At 38.0% G+C, this 18,054-nt stretch overlaps 1 protein-coding gene across 1 annotated transcript in view; it reads left to right on the top strand.

Moving 5' to 3' along the window:
• The window catches only part of tnmd (tenomodulin), a 103,792-nt gene that overhangs the window by 78,780 nt on the left and 6,958 nt on the right, over positions 1-18,054 (top strand). Inside the window, exons 5-6 of the mRNA XM_015389133.1 lie at positions 13,348-13,507; positions 16,150-16,244. Of these exons, the coding sequence (XP_015244619.1) occupies positions 13,348-13,507; positions 16,150-16,244 (255 nt within the window). The remainder of the gene's footprint in view (positions 1-13,347; positions 13,508-16,149; positions 16,245-18,054) is intronic.

The following is an 18,054-nucleotide window of genomic DNA, read 5'->3' as shown; positions in this document are numbered from 1 at the left end:
TAAAAAAATCATATTTCTATTTCAGTATTCATCATTTTGTACAGTGGGGATTCAGATCAATCAAATACACCAAATGTATTAATCCTAATAAACATAAATCATCTTTTTTTTAACACATTAGGTGAATCCCATAGACAGTGATCTCTAAACCCAGTACAACACCTCTGGATCAAATTAGGTGAAAATCTTGGTGAGGAGGTAATCCAGCCATTTGATTAGCTTAAGTTGGAGCAGAAATAGATCTATACCTGAAGGGAAAGTTACTCCTGTTCTATTGAGATATTTGGTTGGAAGCTGGTTGCAGATATAAAAGGTGATAAATATAAAACAAAACCAGATGAAAGACATAACACTCCCAAGTAGTTTTTAGTATTTTAAGTATCTAATTGGAGTCTTGAGTCTAATCTAGGCATTATATAATTGATATTGTGTGAAGCATTGATAGTAATATGTTCTGGGTATTTTATTTTTGTTCTGGAGAACTGCAAAAGCATCAAGAGTAGATGGAGCTTGATCTTTGTTAACAGAATATTTTCTCTTACAGTATGACAAAGAGCCAAATAAGTATCTCTGATATTGGAGGTAGATGTTTATGAAAACGTTATAGCTGTTGTTTTCTAAATCAGCTTCTATTTCTGATTAAATAGAGGAAAAAGAAAGTATATGACAGTGTTTTATTTCCTGGAGATAATTCTTGATGTTTAAGCCAAGATCCAAAAGTTCTATGTCCCTAGGAAAGGTTTCGATTTGTAGAAAATGGATGCCATACTCATCCAGAAGACGATCCTGTTGATAAAATGGTAGAGACATTTGAACTGACCTTTGATGATGCAATGAAGATTAATCATGGTTTGATTTTAAGTTTTTCCGTCTTTGACATCTGATGCTGGTTAAGATAAGATTAGACTACAAGGGTGACTCTCCTGTCCTCTAAGGGCTGACAAAGAGTCAGAGCAGAATCTGGATGGCTGTTTATTACTGCAGTTTGCACCACCTGAATCTACAGAGTCATATAATTGGTACTGTTTGTTGCAGCGCAGGACTAACCTGGCATCAGCTAGATTGATACGTGTAGAACATAGATGAGTTCTATGTTATCAAGCTGTGACGGCTGCTGTTAAGTCTGCATGTGAAAAGGAGGGACGTTTAATACTCCGAGCTGATTAAGTGACATGCCTGCTAGGGGTGTAAATCACACCCATCATGGCGATTCGATTCACTATCAATTTCCTGACCCACCGATTCAATTATTTTTAATACTGAAGAATACAACACGATACGATTCGATTCGATTAATTGGTTAATTTTTTTTTTTTAACCTTACAGGCTAGATAATGTTTCAAATTCTAAATAAATCAATGAAAGCTGTAATAATGTTATGCATTTTATTTGAGAATATACAGCAAACAAAAGAAGTAGCAAAGTTGTACTCCACCTAGGCCTATGAAAACCTTATTCACTGAAAAATAATTATGCCCCTGTTTTATAGATTCTGAAAGCATAAAAAAATACTGCAATGCATAAGTGCACCAGCAGATTAAGTAACAAAAATAGGCCTATACTACACCGCAGTACGCGGGTGTCAGAATTACATCCAGGAGCAAATGGATAAAAATAGATTGGAGGAAAAAAAGCATGAATCGATACTCTTGCTGATGTGTCGATGCCTCGGATCGTTGGCTGTTGGATCGATGCATCGATATAAAACGATTATTATTTACACCCCCTAGTGCCAGCTAGTACCTGCCTTCCACAATACGCTTTTAGCCAATCGTAGCATCGAATTGTGACGTTTTCACAACTAGCAGAGTAAGCTGATAAATCGAACTTTTCCTAAATCCTGTCGGAAGAAAAGCATAGACATCTTTTCCATCGACAAATGCACAAAGTGCTTTTCTTTGCTCCTTTTTTAAACGAGAAGTTGTCGCTATTTTAGCTAAAACCAAGTCTATTGCGGTATCGACAGGTGAGTCCTCCAGCGTAGCCATGTTTGTTGCAATGCCCCTCTGACTGTCTTCATTCCTACATGTCCCGCCCCAAAACCCACTGCTGGCATGTCATTGATCCAACTCACTGGTTGTTACGAGACAGACGTATTAGCGAGAGTCCTTCAAAATAGATTTTTTAACTTTGCTGTGAGACTGAAAAATCAGATCTCGTGACATTTCAGCTTGCAGCGCAAGGTTAGCACTGCAGGGATCCACAATTGCGACATTCAACACTTTCTAAAGAGTCTTTAGAAGTACTTTGCTAACCTAGAATTTCGAAATTTTGGTGAACCTTGCACTGTTTTAGGCGTTGGTTCAGGATCTCCTTATTTTGCCTACCCCATTTTGTTGAATGTGTAGGGACTCTGGGGTGGGGGACTGGCCCCCCTTTAGTATGTAGAGTCATCCTTTGTCTGGAGGTATTTTATCTTTTTAACCTCGTTCCACCTCATCTCAGTCTTGGACAACTTAAGTTTTGTACCTCTTTCTTTATGCAGACATCTGATGTTTGGCTTGGAATTGAAAATACTTTTTAGATTCCAGTTGGGATTCATGCTTTTACAACAGGGTCAACTGACAAAGAACATCTGTAATCAGAATGTTTTTAGTTGGATTTTGAATGAAAGGAATCAATTCCAGAATCTTTTCATCACATAGAGCAAGGTTGAAGCTATTTGAATTCTCCAACTCTTTTGCTGATACGTTGAGGAGGTTTGCAACCCTGTCAACCCTGTCTCTCTATGTGGGGTCCACCATGTGTGCAGCCTTAGCTGTGTGGATTTTTGACTCCATTGTTGCTGATGGCAAAAGTTTCAAAATAACATTTTCAAGCAAAACACTTTCCAGTCAGTGCATGTCCAACTATATATGTATGTATTTATGATTTATTTAGAAACACTTTACATTCAGTGTTAAAGATTCTATGCCTTGCTTAAGAAATTATTAGCTGTTTATTATTAGCTCATGCTTGTCTTTAAGGATGTATTATTATTATTTAGCTCATGCTTCACCTTCCTTACGGGATTGTAGCAATTTTGCTGAAGTTATTTGTCATTTTGCAGTCATGTTTTGTTTATCACATCCTGTCTGCAGACTGCTTGTTAGTCAACCAGATGTGCTGTGGTTTTATGAAACTATTTAACACCACTCTGTGCCAATATGTAGGTGATCCCTCTGTTCACTGATTTTCGTTTATCTAAGAATGGGATTAAATCAAGGTAACCCAGATATCCTCACAAGAACAACCCTCTCTAACTGATTCTGATAAATCCAAATTTGCTCCCACACTAAAGGGGAGATACTGTATATTCCCCACAGCTGCTTCCTTTGCTCCTTTAGCATCTTCTTAAAGTAGAATGGCGATACACTGGTACCATATTCATTATAAACAAGTTTTAATTTTTGCGAAAACTGTGAACACGTCTTGCTTTTGGTCTACAAAAAGGAAACATTCTTTAAAGCAACCAAGATACCACATTCTACCAAAGCATCCCCAAGAAAATTCCTCAATGGCAAGTGCTCTCCCGATCAGCAGGACACTTGTCGACTGGACTAAAGAACTCGCTTGAACCAAGAAGTAATTCACTGAGCAAGTCATATTGATCTAGTCCAACAGTTAGTAAGGTCTGATTACTGAAGAAACCTTTGTCATTTTGTTTTTTCAAGTGCTGTCAATAAGTACTTTCCCCTTACACATTTCTTAAAGCTTTTTTGTCAAACTGAAATGCTTTGTATCGTCTGAAGGTTAGACAAGGACAACTATGGCGATCAGAAAAAAGCCTTTGAGAAAGGATTTCATATAGGGGGCAAAATAAGCTATTTAAACTATACTGACCTAATGAGCAAATGCAACTCTCCCCTTAACCTAGTTAGTGATCATGACACTCTTAGTGTAAACAACACATTAGTTAATGTGATAATTGATATCATCTTACATCGATGTGGAGAAATGTTGTCCCTCTCCTCCATGCTATAATTCAGTCACAATGGAGGGAAACTTGTCACACCACAGGATCAATGTCAGATTTAAATTTCTGTATTTGACAAGTTTGCTCCATAACCTTAATTTTGCATTTTTCCTTTCTTTTGATTTTGGTCCTTTAATGTTTACCATATTCATTTGAGAACTGATTAACAGATATTGTCCCTCAAGTCAGAGGCCAGAATTCAATTAAATTCAGTTTATTATATAGCTGCAATTCACAACGTACGTCATCTCAAATAACAGAGATTATTAAACCAGATCATACGGTCAAACTGATTCAAAGTCACCTATCTAAGGCTAACCACGTCGATTTATTTACTCGAAGGCAATCTCTCACATCCCTCACTATACCTAAGTATCCACAGCTGCTTTCAATTTGGATGGAAGCAGGTCAGATGAGATCAGGAAAAATTGGAGTGCTTCACGGCGTCTTTTCTGTGCTTGGAACATTTTGAGAAAGATCGGATTTTGTATTTTGTTCAATCGTTGAAAGAGTTATGTTGTTGTTTGGTGATTATCCGCCATAAGCAGCTGCTACCCCAGGAGTGAGGGATGTACTTAGCTGCTGTATTTAGTCAGACACAAAGAGATAGTTATTCATTTAGAACCTGCCGGTGTCGCTTCCAGCGCTTCCTCTTCCAGCTCCATATCCGAGCCGAGATGATGTTGAGGTTTAGGAAATGTTATTAACAGTAATGTTCTGTGATGAGCCGAGGCTTCGAGACATGCGTCAAGTACTGTAGTGGAGTAGTTTTAGGGGAGGTGTCAAAAATAAATGATGTCCGAAACGTCGCTATATACCACGTGACCCCTTAAGGAATTGGTTCAGATCGCCCAAGAACTTCAACAGTCATTTAAACAGCCTCAGTATTCAGTCAAGATGTGGGAGTTAGTAGGAGAGTTGCAGTCAGTTGGATAGAGTTCGGATATATTCAAAGAATAGATTGCATTGAAAAACAAACAATCTAATTGGTTTAAATTATTTTGGTTAAATTAAACATTATAATGATCAGAATCTGAGCAAGCCACTGGTTTCAGCTGTATTACTAGTATCAAGTAGTATTGCTTCCCGAAGAAGAGTTACTATTGCAAGTGGCATCAAGACTAAGTATGCCTTCCGGTCCAAGGGCTGATGGTTCAAAACCTGAGGTCACTAAGGTCTGGGGTTTCATATTGTTTTGGGGCTTGAAACAGGCTGGACATACTGTAAAGGACAGCTGGAGTTACTAGCTATAGGCTACCTCTTAGGTATAGTAGATCATTTCTTGTAACAGTGGTCCTCTATACCTTTAAAGTATTATATACTAATTTACATTTCATAAACTAATACCTGGTTAAACTATCTGTGCCAGAGGCATATCAAACCGCGTTTCCCTAACATGTTTCCTGCAGTGATCATATTAGCCGTCAACCTTCGGCTAAGAGTCTCACTCTGCAGGCCAGAGGTTCGCTCTGGATGGTTCTGACCTGGAAGCTGTGATGCCTCCATATTCCTCAGCATCACTACTCTCTCCTGAGTTTAAGCTGGCTGATGGTTCCACCATATAAACCAATTCCAGACTAGATGTTCAGGAACAATCATCAGTGTTTTCATCCATCTTCATTATAAAGTGCTGAGCTAGCTCCAAAAGTGTTATCCCTCATGATGTCACCACATTGAGATGAAGTTTTGCTAGTTATTACTTAGAGCTGTGCTGCTGTGGAGCTACTAAATGTAGGATATTTGTGTTAAAAATGAGCCTGTTTGATTCAAAATAACTCAGAACCACCTGGTATTTCCTGCTGCATGATTTTCATGCAAAATTACATGAAATCAATATTAAGTCATCAACACTTTAAGGTCTAGCATTCATTTTGTAAGTAAATTGCTTTTTTTTAACCCTGATTGAAATACTTTGAGCTACAAACTTTAGAAATAACATGCATTAGCTTTGAGTAGGGTGCAAATGCTCCATCATTTGTTTAGAATATTTGTGGTGTTCTCTGAAAATTAAGCATTTTAAGTCCTGCCTGTAATTTAAACAGAAAAATATTTTTTTTTGTGGCCCATTTTTTAATGCATGCAGCATTCTTAATTTAAATGTAATAAATGTAGATAGGTGCCATATACCTGGTAGAAAAGTATAAGGTACCAGTCTGCTGTTTATGAGGGCTTTATAGATTGGATTAAATGGATCTGTTGTCTGTTATTGTTTGCAATGCAAAGCTTTATAATCATTAAATGCACAGGACCCTAAATGACAGACACTAAGTCATCTAAATTCAGATCCACAGAAATAATTGTCATGAAGGCACAGGAGGGGTGAATAAACTTCTTATTTCTACAGACTGATGTCAGCCGATGGAGAAGTAGGCATTGATAAAATCAAGAAAAACATAAGAAATACTGCCTTGTCTCTAAGTTGGGGAAAACCTGAGAGGGGAAAGGGTTTTTTTTTTCTACTGGATTGACTCCTAAGTGTTCCTTTCCTTCTATGGATAGTTTAAAACTTTCCCTTTAAGTTTCAGAGATTGTCAAGAGTATTAAACTTCAAATGGGCCAACTCTGCATCTTTGCAATGGGGGACCAGGGATCTACTCTCTGCTGTGTCAGGAAGGAATCCTGGGTAAAAAAAACACATATAGCGTTGCTTAAAAAATGAAATACAAATTACTTGATGTATGATTATCTCCTATATTTGCTCTTAGAACTTAAAACTTGATTTCTTCTCAGCTCGCCAATGAGGTCTATTAGGAAACTGCTTACAATAAAGAAGTAGTTATTTTAATAATGTAGCACACGCAGTATATCTTATTTATATAGTTTAATAAAAGTACGGTATATCTTAATAGAATTGTTTAAGTCGTCCCATCTACAAAATGATTCATATCTGGGCAAAGAAACAGGCTATAATTTTAGTCTCTCTACCGATTATGCCACTGAAGGTATTTTAACAAAGGACACAATTTACCAAAACAAATTATAGCGCAATCATTATTGGCCTGGTATTCCTTAAGTGTACAATCATGAATATGTTGCCTGCTGGGTTACATTATTTATTAGCTGTCAGCCAAACACAGATTAAAATCAAATTTTAGATTCACTTTTCTGCTCACTTTTCTGTTTATTGTAATTTCATAGCAGAAAATTCACACTAAAGATGTTTTTTCTAACAGTCCTATCAATTCACGGACTTTATGAAGAATCTTATGAGACCATTCACATAGTGCACTGCAGGACTTTGATGTATTTACATCCTCTGCAGTGTTGTTGTTTCTTTGCACACAATTTTCTCTGTTTGCAGTTGTTGCCTGTGTGGGAGGTTTGGGGTCAGTGAGTGAGTGTTGGTCATCCATATTAAGAAGCTGTTTAATGGACCAAATAACATTTACTGACACTGTTAAAGGCTGTGAAGGAGGGAGTGGGGGATTTTTGAGTCAGACTGGGGGAACTGGGACGAAGCTCAGGGATTACTCCCTCAGACATTTTATTGAGAAGGAAAATTGAAAAGGGAAGAAAAAACCTGGCAAACAATTGGTATTTTTCACCTGGCTCCCCCTCCACATAGGCTGTGTTTCCTTATCAGCTGCTTGCAGTTTTTCCTACAGTTTTTTCTTTTGTTTTTCACATCAGCTCCTAAGCCTGCTGCTGTTCCTCTGAGCCCTCGTTTTTTCTTGAAAGCCTGTTGGGGGTTAAGCTGGGAACCATTACTGCTTAGATTTAACCCCTGTGTGCTCTGTGCTTTAACACTTGGAGAGGAACTTGTGTTGTGTTGATCTTTTGCAGGTCACATGTGGGTGGATGCACACAGAGGACCGTTTAGGGGGCCGCAGTGTGTGAGGACAGACTTGGGTCACTATTTATTTCCTGAATAAGTCCTCCCACCAATATTGACTGGGTTTCAGTTGCGTAACAGCACATTGTAGCTTTTAAATCAGAACTACCGGATGTTTAAGATACAAAATACAATGATCAGAATCAATGAGAAGATAGAGATCATTTTAACATCATGGACACAAGTAATGTTATGCATGCCTTTTTTAAGGTGTTTACACAGTTAATGGATATATTCAATGATTTAAGAAAACAGCACAGCTCCCCGCTAAACACCAGATGTCATTTAGACGTTAGTTTTTAGGCTAAATCCTGTCGCTCCGTCATAAGCACCCATTTACGCTACCCTCTGAAAACCAACCCGTGCTGAGTTCAGAGCAAGGATCGGTTTATCGTGCTGAGCTTGGTTCCTTAAGATCGTTAACAGATCGCGCAGCTCATTGTCCCCTAGTGACAATCTACGGTACTACTGCTGTCTAGAGGGAAAAGAGCAAATCAACATGGCCATGCCCGTATCACTTTTAGGAAATTTAGGAAATTTCAAAAATTCAAAATCTCAAAATTCGTTTGCGGAGAGTCAGGCAAAGAAGGCAAACTTTGGTGAATGTACTGGACAGAGTTGGCTTTTGGGAAGTGGAAACGACAAATGATAGTCTAATCAGGGCTTACAGATACAGGAAACAAAAACAGACATTGGGGTTCATCACACTGCTACACAGAATCATCTCTGGAAATTGCATGGCAAGGTAGGGAAGCTAGTATTTTATGAATGTCTGAAATTTCATGATTACGGAGGCTGACTGTAAGGAGATGACCTGGTCTGCTCATGCGCTCTTTGTTATCTAAGAACCAAGCCAGAACTGAACCGCTCCAAGCACTACTGATGAACTAGTATTATAGCAGCGTGGTTCGGTTGTGTCTGGCACGGTCCCATTCAGTTGTGCCTGCCATTTACACTGAACAGTTACAGTATATCGGTTACTGTGCTCAGACTGATCTTTGCATGGTCTCAAAAAAGGTAGTGTAAATGGGGCTATAGTCTTTATTTAGTCAAGAAATTGTTGTTGAAATTTGGGCTGTGTTTGTTCACTCTTATCTGAAACTTACGGCTTTTCAGCTTTATTTTTTTAAACAGAAGGTAGACGATGTTTGAATGTAAATCATGCCGTATTTTCAATGTGTTTTCAACCAATTTTTGCTTTTTGGTAAGGTTCTCTTATTTATTCCACATTTCAGAGGACCTGTTCTTAATATTAATAATGTGGCCTAAAGGTACATAGGACATTCTTTTATTTCTGCATGGATCATCTAAAAGAGTGGTCCTCCTATCATTCTGGTCACATGTTTACATAAGGCTGTCCTATTTGCTCGTCCCCATTTTCACTTACAGGTGGTGAGTCCGACTTAGTGGAAAAATTGTAAATCTTCTTTTGAAAATTAAGCTTGTATGAGTGATGCCAACAGCAACTTTTAAACAAATCGTGTACCAGGAGAAATGGGCTCCCGAATGCTCTTGCACGTGTTTAATGGGCGTTCTCTCTCTGGAGTGGGTACAGGGTTGTGCATGTGCATTTCTTTTTAAAGTGGAGAGGGCGGGTCTTTTCAAAATCGAAAAGGAGCGAAAATCCTCCACTATACCTTTAATTAAGCCGACAACATAGGCATAGTTCTATCTTAATCCATTAAAACTTCCATAGTTATTCCAGCTCTCAGTCGTTCTCCTGCATATTGTACGTTACTCCCATTTTCTCCCTCGGTCACTTAGCAGGAATATATTACTCTAAATGGAAGAGGTTTTTTGATGGCATGCTTTAAATGATTACATTTTGGTCTACAAAAAAAGTTATAGAAAATGTCAAGATTGTGTAATCAGCACTGTAAGCATGTTTGCATAGAGACCAAAACTGCATTTTTTTTTGTTTTGCAATCTATCTATTTTCCAGAATTTCTATTAAAACTTGTTAACTTTTTTTGTGCACTTGTATAAAACAGCCCAGCACAAAGAGGTTACTCCTAACACACACTAATTAAAGGCCTCCATTGCAGAAATAAAACCTATTATTTTCAGATATACTGTAAAATTACACTTAACGATTGTGTTAGTTGATTACATATGACAGAAAGGTCTACAGAAACATGTAGTTGTATTTTTAAAGCAATTTATCAGATTCTGCCACTCCCCCCCAACATAAATATCATGCATCATAGCGATTTCCAATTGCATTTACACATCCTATCAACATGTTAATTTTAGAGTTTCAAAAATTATTTTCTTTAAAAAAGTGCATAGTTTTATACTGTAACACATGGACTGGATCTCTGGAGAGTAATAAAAACATATACCACAGCAGCCCAATTTAAACATACTTTCTGTCACTTCAAATCTTGGAAAAAAACGATAATAACTGAACCAATAAAATTTTTCTCACATCTGCATTATTTTATTATGGCTTTCTTTTTTAAAAAAACTTCAAATGTTAAGGGAACAAATGAACAGAAACATTAACCAAGGACAGCTTAGTTAGCGTTTTTAAGAAATTCTTTAATTTTGCTTTTCTTACTGATAATTTTCATCATTCCTCATAGGTTTGCTATGAAAGTGTTTTTGATAATAATCCATCAGACGGGTTGAGCCTAAGATATATTAAGCAATATGCTCAGATCACAGTTTGCTCGGTATATAATGTGTACCCATTAGTCTATCTTTGTTATTGATAGGGGTACTGTGATTAAATGATACCCTGGCACCAGCACTGAGCCTGGTAAGCAAAAGTATTTTGTTATCCAAAAATATCATAGCAAAAGAGAGACTGTGGAGAGGTCTAATTTACAAATCCTCCCCAGGTCAGATTTGTTTCTCAACCGGACTACCAAACAAATGGAATCCATCTGGATGGATTGCAAAATCTAAATGCTGCATATATTAATTGGAGAAATCACCAATATTTGTATTTATTATTATGTAAATTTCCACTGTGTTAAAACGCCGTTAAATTTCATAGACATGCATGGTTTATGGCGCAAAGTTAGCATGCAATATTTACCATCTTCTCAAAACGTGCAGTATTGATGGCCCAGGATAAGAAGCAGGGAAAAAAAGATCTGAGGTGTTGCTAAAAAATAAATCAACCAAACAGTGTGTCAAAGCCTGCTGTTGCTGGTCTGGGGAAGATGCATTTAGAGTGTATTACTTATTAAAAGTACATTGATAGCAAAAAGCGCTGTTTGGTCACAACTGGCATGAAAACGCATTTGGCATGAAATATTTACTGTTTCCTGGAACATTGTGGTAATGTCTAAAATATTAATGACACAATAAAAAAAAATCTACAACAATCAAACACAAAAAAAAACACTGTGCTACACAAAATTTACAACGCAATTTCTAAAAACAGTTGTTGCTGTTTCACTTTTGGAATATATTCTTTTATGTATACATAATATGTTGTCAACATTACTATTCCTCATACAAAGGGTTGATAAATATAAATGAAATTATTCTTTATCTGGAGAGGGCAAAAATGGAAATACATATAACCTTCTGCACCCTAAAAGGTATATATATTATATTTTGTATTAGTGTAAATAAGATGGTGAAAAGTTTGCCCTGCGATGGACTGGCAACCTGTCCGGGGTGTACCCCACCTCCTGCCCATTGACAGCTGTAAATAGGCACCAGCACCCCTCACAACCCCAGCAGGGATAAGCGTGAAGGAACATGGATGGATGGATGATGAAAAGAGCAGCCTGCAGGATTTATTTTAGATATATTACTCTGTTTGTTATGAAATAATGTGTCTTCCAAAATTCACTTACTAGATGGGTAAATAAAATCAAAAAATCACTGTGCTGGATTTGGCATATGAAAGCTATTGGGTATGGTAGGAAAATCTTTGTTGATCTCTGGCAAACACCGTTTTAAACAATGTGTCATGTCGACAGGCTTTTCCCCCCTTGGGACACAGTGGCAGGAGAGGGTAAATTTGTTAACTACAGCACAACTGGTATATAATTAAGTTGTGCACTGTAGGCGAAAAGCTTACATGCTCCAGGAGCAGGCTCCTAGAAAACAAATTACCATCATTTTCAAGGTCCAATACATGATAAAAAGTTGCTTGTGTCTTAATAATATATCATTTGTCAATAGCAAAATGGAAAACCCTTTCAGTAGTGTGTACAAACTGGCAGTCTGTAATCATGTTGTCTTTGTGCTTGTCAACTGGCATTTAGAAATCCATGCCCCATGCTAAAATACTGACCTTTACCACTTCACCCCCCGGGTGCGCTCTCTCTCTTTCTCTTGCTCCTTTAAGTTATTGGAATCGTTTCTCAAATGTGAAGTCAAAGTCTTGTTGTGAGCCCAATGCCCTGACCTCCATTTACTTTCCACTGAGGACTTGCTTAGCTTCAGCGGTTAAGAGGTCCAATTAGAGAGTGCTGTTTATGTTCCCAGAGTTTGATTTTTAATTTCCACAGTATTGCAGCACCACCATCACCCCGCAGCACACGCCAGTCCTCTGACTTATCATTGGTGTTCTGGTGGGGGCTTCAAAGTGAAGAAGAGTGAGTCCCGCAATCAAACATGACCTCTGACGTGGCTGAATACACTTAAACTGAGATTTTCTTCTTTTTTTTCTGTTTTTTTTTTTTTTCTTCTTGCTGCTGCTGAAAAACAAAAAGAAGCACAGAGGGTGAGATTCTAATTCAACTGAGAGTGACAAGGGCCAACATGAGGGAGGGGGCAAGACCGTATAAATGATTCCCACTCCGGCTATTGCCCCAGGATTCTACATCAAGCTTAACTAATGTGCAATTAAGCTGCAGACTGGAAGAAAATAACCTTGTAAAAACATTTGTCAAGTGAACTGTTTTTCTGTTCTGAGAGGCTAATTAACAAGGGAATGGGAAGAGAGGGGTTTGTTTGCGTGTGTATTTACATATACATGACAAAAATAAATATCTGCATGATAGTGGATTGCTAAATGCATTACTTAATCCCCTTCATATGTCTCTATTAGACAACACTGACATGTAGTCCCTATCATTAAGCAATAATAGTGTACTTTACAGCTCATGAACTACAGTGTCTACAAATTAAGCCCTCTGATGGTGCTAAGTGCCAAGTGGAGTAAAGGCGGGCAAGAAATTGGGGGAGAGTAGAAGGAGAATGCAATCCTTTATTGTGTCTGTGACATTAAACAACATTTCAACCACTCTTGCAATAATGAAGACCACTTCTAAAGTCATTTAAAAGTCAAATAATCCCTGGATTTCAATGATGTTTAATAGAAAGAGGCTTGCCAGCAGCTTGAGAGGAGGGTGAGAGTCATGGCAGGGCAAAGGGTGTCAGAAGGTTGCACTCCTCTCAGAAGACACAAAGGTGATAGATGGAGCTACAAGATGGTAACCACCCCAGGGAGAACTGTGAAAATGCAGGACATGTACGTGTGTGGGGCAGTAGGTGTTTTAGCAGGGGCCAACAAGCTTTTTAATGTGTTTTTGTTGCATATGTGTGACAGTAAGTGAGTTTGTGTGTGTGCCTGTGTGTTGTTGTCTGGCAGGTTGATGAGTCAGAGGCCACGGATATGAAGGTGGAGGACCCCCGAGTGTGGGTACCTGCTGAGGAGCCCATCGTTAACCTGGACTTCCTGCTTGACTCAAAGATCTGGGAGATTTGCCAGCAGCTGCCTATCCACTGGATCCATCCCTCCCCGATGACTGGTGAGGGCAGGGGGCATAGCTGCCTCTAAATGCAGACTATTAAGACTCTAGCTGGAGGGCATCCCCACTGGCCATGTGGAGGTCCATAGAGGCAGCATGATTTCCCAGCTTTATGAGCAGCTTGTCCGGGCCCCTTTTTGTTTGTCACCAGGGTAATGAGACAAAGAGGAAGAATACAGACTGTAACAGACATCCACAGTTGAACTAGATTTAAACAATGCAGGGGGATGTCATATTACATCAGTAAAGAAGAACAAATATTCCCAAATTATTTTAGAAAATACCTATAAAACCACATTTCTATGTACAGTGCACTGTAAAAAATAAGTAAAGTTTTGACTTGGACTGAAAGCCCACTCAGTTAAAAATAAAACAGTAAACCCCAACTATAAATTGTTGGAGTTGAGATAAACAGACAGAACTTCATATTGAATTTTAGCTCCTTGTCAGCCTCATATCACAAAAATCGACAGTCTGAAGTCAGAGTGAAGATCAAGATAAACACAGTTTTGACTACCAGCTTCACACTAAAGTTACTTAAACAGCTGTGAAGATCGCTGTTTTGATAAACACCCCCGAAAATAATGATTTAAAAACATGAATATTCACCTAATGATTAGACAGTTATCTTTGTGTTATTTAATACTGCAGGGAGCGGGAATCACATTGTTTACCAAAAAGTTTGGCACATTAGCTGCAGAGGTGATATGAATATTTATTGAACAGTAGAGTATCTGAGAGCCATTCTCATGTTGTGCAACAATAGGTTTAGTTTGGCTGAGAATAACTATTAACAAGTGTCAAGTTCAATTATGGATAAAATTAGTAATTTTAATCAAAATTACCAAGTCGGAGCACCGGCTGATTATAAGGAATCCAAAGCTTAACAGTTCCTAGTCTATGTCAATTATTTTGCTGTGAATACCTGCCTAGTGAGATGAGGTATTATAGAACAATAGATGAAGGGGGGAATGTTTACACCAGCCTTTTAAATTTCTGCACAAATAAACGGAAAAAATTAAGATACAGGAAAAATAATCAACAGCTGTAAAACAAAAACAAAAAATTTAAAAGGAGAACAAATAAGAATAAACCTGAAGCAGTACAACATGTAGTGACACCAAAGTTGGGTGTGTTCGGTGAATACAAATGTTTAGGAGCCAGGGTTTGTCAGAAGTCATTAGGGCACATTTCTTTAACCCATCAAAGAACAACTATTGCTAGAAGTTCTGAGATCCAGTCTCCAACCCAAACCAGAAGGGAAGATAAATCAATATTCTGATAAAAAAGTTGTCTTAAAATAAGATTGACAGAATAACTAATAAATATCATTTCGGACAGTTGATTTCTAATTTGAGTCAGTTACCAGTTAAAGTGATTTAATAGAATATGGACCACCGAGCAGGTAATGGAAAACAGACAAGGACTAATTTGATGGGCTAGGCTCAGGCTGAATGGCATTACATAGTTAATTGGAGACTATTTCATCTTTATATGTAGCATTTGCTGTTTGATGCGTAGCTTTTTGTTTTTGAATGTCATTTAGTTTGTTTGTTAAAGGAAAATGTACTTAGCTGAGATATGTTATTTGTGATCCCTTTGCTTAATAAACAACAATAAAAAAAAGATTTAATCTTTTTCTTGGTGAGCAAGAAACAGAGTTTTAAACCTGTCCTGCCAAATGCAGCCTAAGGAGAGCTGTGCTCAAAAAGAAAAACATTTATTCAGCTCACCTCAGTCAATAATTTGCAGAAGCAACTTCACCTCCTCTTACAGCTGAGTCTTTTGAATTATGTTTTAACCATTGTTGCACATCTTAATTCTGACCATTCTGGCCATTTTGCATAACTCAAACTCAGACATGGAGAGCAGCTCTGGTTTGTCAGTATTTTGTTTGTATTTGTATTTGTCAGTTTAACATAATATTAGAAATAAACAATTCCACTGAAGCTCCAGGTTCATGTCCCAAAGAAAGCTGAACTCCTTTGACTCAATTCTTTTAGAGCCTCTGAAACGTTGTCATCAGGGTTTTTTCTTGTATGTAACTATCATGTAGTCCTCCGTCCCTGCTTAAAAAAAGCTTTCCCACATATATGTTTTGTAGTTGGGCTTTTTCAGAACAATTGTAATTAGATTGAATAACATACCTGGACTGGGTTTAATTTAGTTGTCTCAAAAGAGGAGGTGTGTGAATGAAAATATGCATTACTTTTTTACTCTCAAAGTCCCTTAACCTGCAAATTGTGCTTTGTCCTTGCCCATTGATATACAATAATGTTTGCAGCTTTTAACATGACAAAACGCGAAGCCTTTATTCATAATAAAACTAAATATTAAGAATAAAGATCTTAAAACAATCTTACCTCTTAGATTCTGTCTTTTTCTGGCTGTTAATCATGGTAGGCTTTTTTTTTTCTCCAACATGCTGTTAATATGATGTTTTACAAATTAGATACTGGGTGTGAGTACGACAGGAACAACGTGGTTGAACAGAAAAAGAAAAAAAAGTAAGCCTGGGATGAGACTGAACACATTTCACTTGTTAATTACAAAAGGCCACAGGGAGAACGGAATGAAATCTTAATCTGTTTATTTTTAGTCCTCTTTCAAACTCTGATGATTTTCCTTCCCACCTGCTGCAGATGGTGAGGTTCAGGATGTGGACACACCTGATGCGGAGGTCCCAGGTCATCGTTTTACCCGGGACATCCTGGATCGCGCTCCTGTGAACGATTATGTGAGTAGTGCTCTTTCCTTCCCCTTCCTCACTACCAGAGACCACACTATATGCTACAGTGAGCTACTTCAATCAGACCCAGCTCTGCCTTGACTCTTTCTGCATATAAATTGCTCACTAATTGATGTTAAAACTGACTTTGTGCACCAGAGGGCATAGCAATTGCTCTATATATCTGTTTAAGCAAGGCTAGTTCATTGAAGACTCCCTTAATGTCTCCCCATTAATTGAGAGGAATATCCAGCCTTTCAAAGGCAGCAACTTGTGCCTTACAGCACCAGTTACTGCTTTTTTTTTTCTCCTTAGTCAGAGAACATCCCTGCATAGAGAAGCACTCCCAAGGTCACTCATTGCTGTACAGATAAGTTGCACTTATTAACTGCGGTTTAATTATCAAAGCACATAAAATGAATGCAGGGGGCAAGTGGACTGTTTTTGCATCCTGCATGTAAACCACTCGATACAGTATGATTAATTATCGTAGGCTCTGAGGGAAACTCACACTGCTATGTACGTTACAATGGAATGACAAAAGCAAACTGCAGGCTCACATTGAAAATACCGGTGACACACAGAGGAGAAAGGGTATGCACAACTTACAGGTGAGTTGTGACTTCAGGTAACTTCAAGGATAATGAGTCTTCTCCTCCTCACAGGGGCAGGAAATGAAGAGGGGCGTGCAGAGAAATTAGATGTCCTGTAATGTAGACATTTATCAGGCTCGTCCCACAAACACGGTAACTTTTTTACGACCTCTATCCCAGCCTCTCCGAGCACTTTCTGTCTTTTCCATTATTGTCCATGCTATGAGATGCAGTACTGCGCAATTAAAACATACCAAGGGGATGAAAAACTCTGCGCTCCTTTTGAAATATTCTGCCTCTATCTGCTAAGCAATGGGCATCATTGCAATCCCTTCCAACAGTATGTCCAGACCGCTGTGTTTGTGGGTTTGCTGATAACAAAGGCCTTTGTGGCCAAGCGGAGGGCAGGCAGTAGTCTGTAATTGGGAGTCTGAGCTTACCCTCATGTCAGTGGGATGCCACATGTGTCAGCCAAGCCGCATTTATTTTTATTTATTATTATTTTTCATCCTGCGCTCATGTTAATGTGCACAGACACACACACACACCCACAAACTGATGGTTTCTTTCTTCTGTCACACATAAAAAAATAAAAAAAACATGCGTTCAGCTCATCTGCATTTCACAAATCTGGGATCCTGAGCCATTCCAGCCCACGGAGCACATTCACAAAGCAGGATAATCGGTTGAGTCCTTTTAGCAGAGCCTGACAGATATATGTAGCTAAACTTTGCCACAGCTGCCCTGTCAGAGGCCACCAAGCTAGCCCTGGAAAAATTCAAATTAATAACTGTCTAAACTGACAAGCCTGTAGAGATTTATTTGGCACCACTGTACTTGACCCAAATAGCTAAATATAGCTCCTGATATGATTTGACCATACTGTATGTAATAACATGTGGGCTTTGCATGGTTACAGTATATTTCTGGCATGGCATCTTTCGGTAACTACACATGCTATATAAGCCTTTTAAAAAGTATAAATATATATTTTTTTAATCTTCTAAAATTTGTCAAACTATTTACTGCGGGGTTTTTATTGTGACATACCAAAAAAAAACATTTAATTAAAATTATGTTTTATATTGAAATTTCTATAAGTTCTTCTTAGCTCTAGCTAAGCCTTATTGATAAATATTTATATAATGCTGAGTCTTTTATTAGATTCTCAATTCAATTAGCCTAAGACTTTTGTGCCAGTCTAACATATAGATATCAATTGATCT

This window comes from Cyprinodon variegatus, unplaced genomic scaffold (assembly GCF_000732505.1).
Source record: "Cyprinodon variegatus isolate N-32 unplaced genomic scaffold, C_variegatus-1.0 Scaffold19, whole genome shotgun sequence".
Taxonomy (NCBI): domain Eukaryota; kingdom Metazoa; phylum Chordata; class Actinopteri; order Cyprinodontiformes; family Cyprinodontidae; genus Cyprinodon; species Cyprinodon variegatus.
This window is presented reverse-complemented; position numbering and strand designations above follow the sequence as displayed.